Genomic DNA, 9,498 nt, shown 5'->3' with positions numbered 1-9,498 from the left:
AGCCTGTCATTACACTCCTGAAGTATCATCATGATGATCTCCATAGACAATCCACACCACATCCACACCTCAAACAGACTCAGCAGATCAGACAATCAGATCAGATAATCTTAGAATTCACTGGTTTATTCAATAATGGTACTAACTGCCTTGGACATCATTGGCATGGATATTATTATTGCAGTACATTACCATAACTTTTCACTGTGGTAAGGTTCTATCAGCTTCTGCACCTCTTTTAGAGGAGTTATGAGGCTGTAGGCAGGATTAATGAAAGAAACTACAATTCCCATGAACACCCTGCGCACGTTGCTCTAGACTACCGCTGGCTTCCAGGGTGAATGTGTGCAGGCAGAGCCGGAGACACAGCGTTACCGTCATGTTGACACTGACACTAAGACAGTTTATCAGGGTGAGTATTAAAGCAGGTTTTTGTCATCACGGCATTAATGCATCGTATAGACATAACTTATCTGTTAGTCATTGTGAAGCATTGTTAAGTTAGCTTGTTAGCTGCTTTTGCACCGTTAACGTTAGTCCGGTGGCGACAAGCAAGCTGTATGTTAGCTGGCTGGCTAACGCTAGCAAGGTTTTTTTATGAGAAACATCAATTTCTCTTTGTCCTACTGTAGTTAACAGTGTTCATGAGGTTTTAATGCTGAAAACTACTGAAGTTACAAGAGAAGGCAAACTGGAGTAGCATGTTGCTGTGGACGTGGCAGCTAGTTTAGCTGGCTAGCAGCTTTCTGAATGGTTAGCATATTAGGCTACCGTTGCCTTGATAATTTGTGGAAATACAATGAATACTATAAATATAACTAATATTATTTACGCTGCTACAGCGCTGGCTTTCTTCGTGGATAAAAATATTTTATTGTCACAAGAATTTTTGTTATCACAAGAAGTAGATACTTAACTAGCTAGGTTAGTTAAGTTAGTACAAGTGAGCAGACGCTGAACTTTCATATCATTAAAATCACGCAACATTTGTAGTTAGTTTATGTCTTTTCAGCTGGACCTTATCCAGCCGTGCAGGAGTTATAAAGCAGCCCAGTAGTTCTGTGAATCGCTTTTAGAAAGCGTAGCACTGAGGTAAGTCGACTCTCCTGTGCTGCATGCGTGGTGAAACGATGATGCAACCGTGCAGTTCGTCTTTCATCAGAACTTCGGGAGCTTCTTTTCCAGTGGACACCCTGCAGGCTTCACACACTTTCTCCTTAACTCACCCGGCCACAGTCCACCCGAGTGAAAGTGGATGGTATAATGTGAGGAGCTGTGTTGAACCAGAAGCTTGAGTGCAGTGCAAGAATGTGAAATATTTAGAATGAGAATCAGACTTTATTGGCAGGTTTGCACATACAAGGAATTTCTCTTCAGTTACACAGCGGCTGACAACAGAAATGGGAATTTCTCACTTGTGCTGCAACTTGTACAGCTACTGTGTAACTGAAGACATTATATATGATCCCAAACAAGGTTGAACGATAACGTACATCTCGACAAATGGTTATTGTTTGCAGAATTATTGTAACAAGCAATATTGGTGTGATCCACATTCAATGAAAATATACCACATATGAGCCCTGTAGAGCCTTACCATATAGTTAGCATTTTCCGTGGTAGTGAAATATTTACCATATAATCACCAGCTATACTAGCTTCTAATATCACCTCAAAATGTGTAATATTCTGCACAGACCGCGTGTAGCACTGCCCAGTGGTTCTCTGCACTTGTTTGGTTGGAAACCAAAATGGTGCCAAACTGGTTCGTTGGCCCCCTACTTTTGGGTAAGCTTTACTCTCTACAAGAGAATAGATTGCTCCCCATTTCAGTACCGGTTTTAACCACCTCTCGTCCATTTGGACCCATCATTTCCCCTCAGGGGAATCTCAGGCGTCAAGGGCTGTTTTATTACTTTATTAGCTCAAGTGAAGTGAAGGGGCGAGGGATTGAGTGAACACCAGTGTCGACTTCAGCAGCAGAACTCTCCCAGAAATCGTTGCGACTTGATGCATTTCCCTTTCCAAACCCCAAAATATGGCTGTTTATGAGCCTTAGCAATAAACTGCTGAAAATACTTAACATTTCAAAACCATAACATTTGATTCACTGGCTGTAAGTTACAAACTACTCTATCTGTTAAACATGAATACTGATACAACTTTATCACTTTCCATTGCTAGCTGGCTGGATAGCGTGCTAAAGGCTACATGGCTAACAAGAGCAAAAAGAAAGGCATTTCACAGTGGCTGTAATATAAGTTTATAGCCAGACAAAGCAATTATTCACATAGTATGTACATTATGCTCAAACGTCTTAAAAAACGTTTTGCATGGCTAGCCAATTAGCTCACTGACCTGCTGAGGACGATTGCATTGCGTTTAAATAATCCACTTCTCACTGTCTCCACTTCTGCTGCAAGTGGTCGCTTACATAACATAGGAGAGATGCACATCCGAGTGGTGAGTCAAAGTGGGTGAGAGCAAGTTAAAAAAAACCCATTGAAACAGGACCCTCATCTGTCTGAGTTTTAGTTTCATTTGCATGTTCCCCGACATTCTTTGACAGACCTTAAATCTACGTAATAATCTTTCCAAGTGGCATTCAGTATTTGTGTGTTGCTAATTAGTAAAGGTTCTGTTTGTACAGCCTATAATTAAGTGCTGTCTCTGTGAACTAACCATAAATTAGAATGATTGCACAAGGGAAGTGGTTAAAGTAGGCTGTAGTGATTAGAAAGAAATCATGTGGCATGTGAAGAAGAATGAAAATAATATCTTTATTAACCAGTGGCAGCTCAACGTGCTTACAGACAGGTGATAATGTTTTACAGTACATAGAATTTGAATTGAATGCTAAGTTAAAGAGATACGTTTTCAAATGTTTCTTAAATGTGTGAACTGAGAGTGACTGTCTAATAAAAGGTGGAATTGAGTTCTACAGTTCAGAAGCCTAATAACTGAAAGATGCCTCTGCATGTTTTCTGTATTTTACAGAGGGTATTTGCAGAAGGTCAGTATCTGCAGGTCTAAGATCACGTGCTGGAACATAAACAGATAGACACTCTGTGATGTAAGCGATGCTTTAAGGTCATTTAGAGCCTTAAAAACTAGGAGCAGAACTTGAAAATCTGTCCTGAATGATACAGGCAGCCAGTGCAGTTCTTTTAAAACGGGAGTGATCTGATCTCTCTTTTTTTGTTTTTGTTAGGATTCGTGCTGCCGCATTTTGTACGAATTGTAGAGGATTTATTGTTTCCTTAGGAAGTCCAGTAAGAAGAGCATTACAGTAATCAACGCTGCTTGTAACAAATGCATTAACAAGTTTCTCTGCGTCACTCTGAGATAGAAAAGGCTGAACTTTATGAAGACTTTTCAGATGATAACGCAGTCATGAAATGTGGGTTAAAACAGAGTTCAGAATCTAAGATTACACCCAGGTTTCATACTTCAGGTTTGGTATATGAAGCTAAAGAGCTGAGCTTCTCATAAAGCATTTTTCTGAGTTTTAGTACCAAGTATCAATATTTCAGTTTTTTGTTATTAAGTTGTTTTTGTGACATCCGCTGAGAAATATCTGACACAGCTGGTAAGCCTGTCTACAGAGTCCTGAACATCAGAAGGAGTCAAAATTCACAATGGTATGTCATCTGCATAGCTATAAAATGTATGTTTCCTAATGACATCACCTAGAGGTAACATGTACAAAGAGAAGAGCAAGGGCCCTAAAACTGAACCCTGTGGGACTGCACAAAAATGTTAAATCTCTTTGATGGGGGTCAGTAGTCTGCTTTATTTCAATGCTTATTTAAATTATTACATCTTTCAAAAATATCAGTTATCAGCCCAAGGTTAAGATGCACATGCCAACGTCCATTCTTATGCTTTAATGCCTTAAGGCGACCTGTATGCCTAATTGTAGGAAATTTCAAAACAACCTAAAAGCACATTTTCTTCTCATTTTCCAAAATGTCAGCAGCTGATAGATCGAAGTGCAAAGCAAAATACAGTATCAGCAAAGGTTTACCAACCCATAGGCGGCTGCATTGTATAGTTAATACGTTAATGTGTAATGCCATGCGTTAATGCACAATAAAACAAACCACGAAGCTAAATTTTAAAGACATATATTATAAAGCATATTTAGTGAAGATATTTAAGATGCAGATTTATTTCTTTAAGCTAATTTCTGCACAGAATGCACAGATAGACCACTGCTGTCGTCTGGTAATTAGTAAATCTGAAGAGGATTCTTGATCATATGAGGCAGATGTAGAAAGTGTGCTACATGATGTGCTTGCTGGCTTTCACTTTCAGGTCACTCGTGGGTTTAATAGAAGGTTCACATGTTTGCATGCTTTTTCAATTGTGTAAATAAGTTCCTTGTGCCCCTAATGTTATATGAAAACATGCCTTTTTTGTGCTTTTTTTAGACAGCTCTTATTGCTCTCTCTGAAGCCAGTTCTATTCATTTAAGCACTTTTAGGGAAATTAGGGCATTAGCCAGCGTGCTGGTTAAGTCCTGAGGTGAAAAACGACTGGCTTCAGTCGCCACTGTTTTTTGGCCCAATGTAAGAATCAGTGCACAAAGTGCTGTGAATATCATCTGGATTCTTCCAGCTGAATCCGGCCTCAACTGGAAAGCCACACACAAACACTAGGTTAGATATCTACGGATTTGCTAAATCAGCAGACCTTAACCAAAGCTCCTGTTTGTCTTCCCCAGTATTCATTTAGTGACATTAGAGGAAGTCTTGCTGAAATGAGGTTAGGTATCTGAATTTAGGGTGGCTGTAGCTGTGCAGTGGATTACTTTTGCCAAATTAAAGCTGTGTTCCTCAGCCAGGATGAACAGATCTAGAGCCAACTCGACTCCAGTTGAACGGCTGAGAGCACCCAGACTACTACAAAGCTGCTTTTATTCAGCTCCCTGAGACAGGCTGTGTAACGCTGAAACAGATTCTTTCAGGATGTGCAGCCGATGATGTTTTCTATGCTTCCCTGTGCCCTCTTCACCTGTCGGCACATAGCCTCTAATCTCCTTTCTTTCATAAGCAGCATTGTTAACCAGATGATTCAATAATTAACTTCTTGTTGTTGTGTTTGCATAATATGACTTTTAAAAGAGGTAAAGTTCACCTCCGTCCTTGACCAATGAAATTAGTACTTTGTATGCGCACCCCCATCTCTTAGCCCCATATGCCTGTGTGGTTTTAGAAGAGACAGAGACCTGAATGTCCCCAAAGTGGTTATAGTTTAAAATAAAGAAATGTTGGGCAATTTTTTAACAGTTTTGCCCCTTACCCCAAACATAGTCAGTCAGTCAAGATGTTTCAGGAAGTTTTTACACTGGACTTAAGAGGCTAATGTAACAACTAATGGAAGCACTCACCCTGTCAATTAGGATCATGTAGACTGCATGTCTAAATCATCACACACAGGCCTAAAACTGTGTGAAGTTCTTTATTTTCTCTGGGGACATGTTGTGACACACAACTTGTAAGATAACTGCTGCTATTGTTTTTATCTGTGTAACATAAAAACTCAGCAGATGCGTCTCTTTTGGATATTAAAAATACCCATTTTTGCGTTGTAGACGGGTAGACGCAACCCCTGGTTCCTGTCACCACCACTGTAAAGAAATCAGAGTCGGTACGTTACTTTATCATGAACTACTTCACATCAAACCAGTCTGAATGACTTTGTTTACATCTTAATAATTTAATTATGCATACATTTTGAAAATTAGTGGAATTCCCATTTGAAAAAAACACTCTAAACTGTTATGGTGCACAGATGCAGGTGTGTTATAATAAACACGGACAAAGAAACTAATATAGACCTTAGTAAATGCATTCATGACCAGTCTGCCCCCAGACTTCTGCCATCTTTATTTGTTTTTAATTAGTTTGTTTATTCCTCCTTTTTTCTTTAAGATGTCCTTATTATCTGTAGCCTAATTTATGCTAAATCGTTTTTAACTTGTGAATAGAGAGAGATAAACTGCCATGTTTGGATTGTCGCTTCCAGATTCAAGGCTACTTAATAATTGATTAGATCATATATTTTAATGGTTTCATCTCTATTTTTAGCCCCGCTGTGCCTTAGTCCCAGTTTTGCGAAAATGGGTGGGGAGGGTGGAGGGACGGCGTTGAGGGGGGAGCGAGTTGCAGCTGTCTGCGACGGCATTGGCAGGACGCTGCCGTCAAATCCGGCAGCCAAACGAACTGATTGAGCAGCCACTCAGAAATGCAGAGTTAGTCTAGATGCATATTAAAAAGATTCCTCCTGCGCCCTTCATGTTCCTCTGCCCTGAAACTGCTTCGGCGCAAGCTCCCTCACTCTTTCTCTCACTTCGGCGGGCCCAGATGTGTCCCATCATGCACCAGCGAACGCGGGCTGACAGGGACGGATGCGTTCCAGGATCGCTCCTCGCAGCCGACTCCATCTCCGGGATTACGGCGATAATGTTCTGGTCTCTGTGGGAAATTGGCTTTCCACACTCCTGATTGTTCCATGTCACTCGCCTTCAGACTGCAAGGAGCCGAGTGCTAGAGAGTGAGGGCTTAGGCTACTTCTCCATCTCTCTCTCTCTCTGTCCCCACCCTCACTTTGCCTCCTGCCCCTGCCCCGTGTGTCATCCTTGGCCAAATCGGCGGGTAATTTGTAACGGCTGCTCGCCTATTAGTCACTGACAAGAAAGAAAAGAGCGTATGTCACTCTGACTGATCTCTGCAGCCTGCTGACACTCTTCCGCTCACCCCATCCCTCGTTCCACGCTCTCTCTCCGTCACCCGTGTTACAAGGCTGATTGTCATCCGGCGAGACCTTGATGGACAGCAGTCATCTGTAAAATTGACTCCTTTTCTTGGAAACAAGAAAATAACAAAAAATAATAAGTAAAATGAAATGATTTTTTTTTTTCCCTTCTCTTTCTGTTTTGGGCCACTTTCTTGTGTGAGTCAGGCAGGGCAGATGTGAAATGGCACATTCTGAAATGACAAACATTGTGTCAGTCATGCCAGCTGAGGTATGCTTGTGTGTGCGCGTGTGCTGGGCTGTGTGTGTTTGAGCTATTCTCGCTCTCTGTGCCTCTACAAAGTTCCCCCTTCAAAGTTCACCTTCAGAGCCTGTAATATCTCTCGTTCCGAATATAGTTCCATGACAGATCTGGTCCTTGTGTCTTATCAGCTCTAATTTTCATCTTTTTTTTCAGTCCTCTGAATATTTTAATAATTATCATCCGTAAGTGTTGATAATGCTCCGGAATAATTTTGTGTGCGCGCTACAGACTCATTGCTGGGGCTACAGTCTTCCTCATGAAATGATAGGGCAGCACAATATATCGTTTGTCTATCGTTATAATCACCTCGGATTTTGCAGTACTGATATTGCAGAAGGCTGTGAGCCAATATTTTATTTTGTACTGTGCCCACATCTGTGCGTTTGGATGAAGCAAGGTATTCACATGATTCAACAAAGATGAATGATTTTGTAAAAAAATTAAAGCAAGTCAACCTGCTCAACCATTCAGGAGGTCGGAGTGACTGAAACCGCCCCTTTAGATGAGCTAATGCTAAAGCTGATGCTATGGCCAATATTGGTGCTAAGAAAACCCATCTTAACATTGCTCAGCAGTGTTATTTAGTATTAGATGTGATATTAAAATGAATGTTTGTAGATACAGTAACCTAGATAGAGCTGAACTTACTTTAGAGCTGCTTGTTAACAGTTTAGCTATTAAGCTGTGAGTTTTCAGCTTTAGGGATAAAAAAAAAAAACACCATCCAGATGATCATAGAGTATAGAATATGTGTGAATTATGTTCCCTCATGGCAGGTTTGTTTTGACAGTTTTTTCCTTCATATGTTGGTTGGTTGGTATTTAGGAAAGGTTTTTGATTGGCTGAAGGTGTCTGTCTTAATTTCAGTTAGGTCAGTTGCAAAATGGTGTTTGTGTAGCCTATTCAAAATATTTAACTACTGCTTAAATTCCCCTCTCTAAACTCATAAACGTATTCCATTGCTAGATAATTAGCTCAGTTTACAAACGTTTATTCATTTATTTAGTGTAACAACAATTGCAATATTGTTCAGCCCTATATAGGGACGTATTGATACAATTTTTTTCAGACTGAGTACAAGTACGATAATGTTTTTTTTGGTACTTGTTGGTATTGAGTAACCTACTTAGAATTACGTAGTTGTTAGTGTAAGTAAATGCAGTGTACCTTAACAGTCAAATCATTAAAATCTAATTGATTTTGAATGATGTGCATTAGCTAGCTATGCTGCGTTAGTTACCTTAGATCATGTAACATTGCAGTGGAGAGTGGCTTTTATTCCACATGAGAAAAACGCTTTTATGCAGCAGAAGTTAAAATACATTTCATAGTTTTGATCCCATGTTCTCATCCGCCTCTTGCAACAACAGTCTCTGTAGCACACTGGCAGCAGAATTCACCTCTGAGGCGGATGCATCCAGAGAGCTCACTTGTCCAGGTTTGTCTCATTGTCTGCAGATAATTCTCAGTAAAATTTAATTTGAAATAACACACTGTGCTCCCAAATACTGAGCAAACACCATGAGAAACATTGAGAAAAGCTTTGATAACTTGTCACACTGTGCACTAAAACTAAAAACAGGTGGTGATGGGACAGTATGGTCTCTCTGCAACCTATTTTACAAAGACAATTTAGAAAATCAGCATATTAGTGTTCATACACCATAGTTCTGTTCAGTAAAACAGAGTAAAGTCGGCATATATGGAATTTTTTGCCTCCGTTATGCCAGCCCACGGGCTACAGTCCCATAGTATGTGCCAAAGCGGAGTGTTTAAAATGACCAGCGATTTTGTGTCTGACTGTCATGGCATCAGATACAAAGTCTTGTCGAGCAAGGGCTTACTCACACCTAATCTGCGTGAGCAAACCCTTGTTGACTGCCAGCTTGAGTTGTTTGTTCATTAGTATGAAAATATACACCAGGCTTATGTCACATGATATCACGTGGTATCGGATGTTTGTATTGGTGCATTTTTTATGATTGTGCAAATGAGCACGATATTGGGCCGATACTCAATGCCAGTATCGATATTGATGCATCCCTAGCCCTGTGAAACAAATCAGTGTATTTCTGCCTGAAGTTGACAGGTACAGCCGTCTGTCAGACAGCTCAGTTTGTGTTCACAGCTTGTCTAAACGCAACGGAAGGTTCATATCATGCACATTTCTACACACACCCACTCACACATCCCTCCACATCACTCCGCTTCTGTATCTCAGTGGACTCTGTGTCCCCAGTGGATGAGCAGACAGCAAAGGACAGGTCCCGTCAGAGAGTAATGACCCATGTGATATGTGTGTGTGGGCTTGTGTGTGTATGCACAGTCATGATGTGGCCCCTGAGAGACAGCTGGTCGCTCTCTGTCCCGGGGCTGGCGCGAAGGGCGCTGCTGCTGACAGAAGGCCAAGGGAGCTGTGCCACTCTGTTGCCCAT

General features: G+C 40.9%; 1 protein-coding gene across 1 annotated transcript in view; it reads left to right on the top strand.

Annotated features, from left to right (window-relative positions):
* The first annotated feature begins 320 nt into the window (after positions 1 to 320).
* The window catches only part of shmt2 (serine hydroxymethyltransferase 2 (mitochondrial)), a 46,984-nt gene continuing 37,806 nt past the window's right edge, over positions 321 to 9,498 (top strand). The window contains exon 1 of the mRNA XM_036571167.1: positions 321 to 412. Within this exon, the coding sequence (XP_036427060.1) occupies positions 380 to 412 (33 nt within the window). The 5' untranslated portion in view covers positions 321 to 379. The remainder of the gene's footprint in view (positions 413 to 9,498) is intronic.

The sequence above is a fragment of the Colossoma macropomum genome, unplaced genomic scaffold, assembly GCF_904425465.1.
Source record: "Colossoma macropomum unplaced genomic scaffold, Colossoma_macropomum, whole genome shotgun sequence".
Lineage (NCBI taxonomy): Eukaryota > Metazoa > Chordata > Actinopteri > Characiformes > Serrasalmidae > Colossoma > Colossoma macropomum.
Note: the sequence above shows the minus strand (reverse complement) of the source record. Positions and strands in the feature narration are given on the sequence as shown.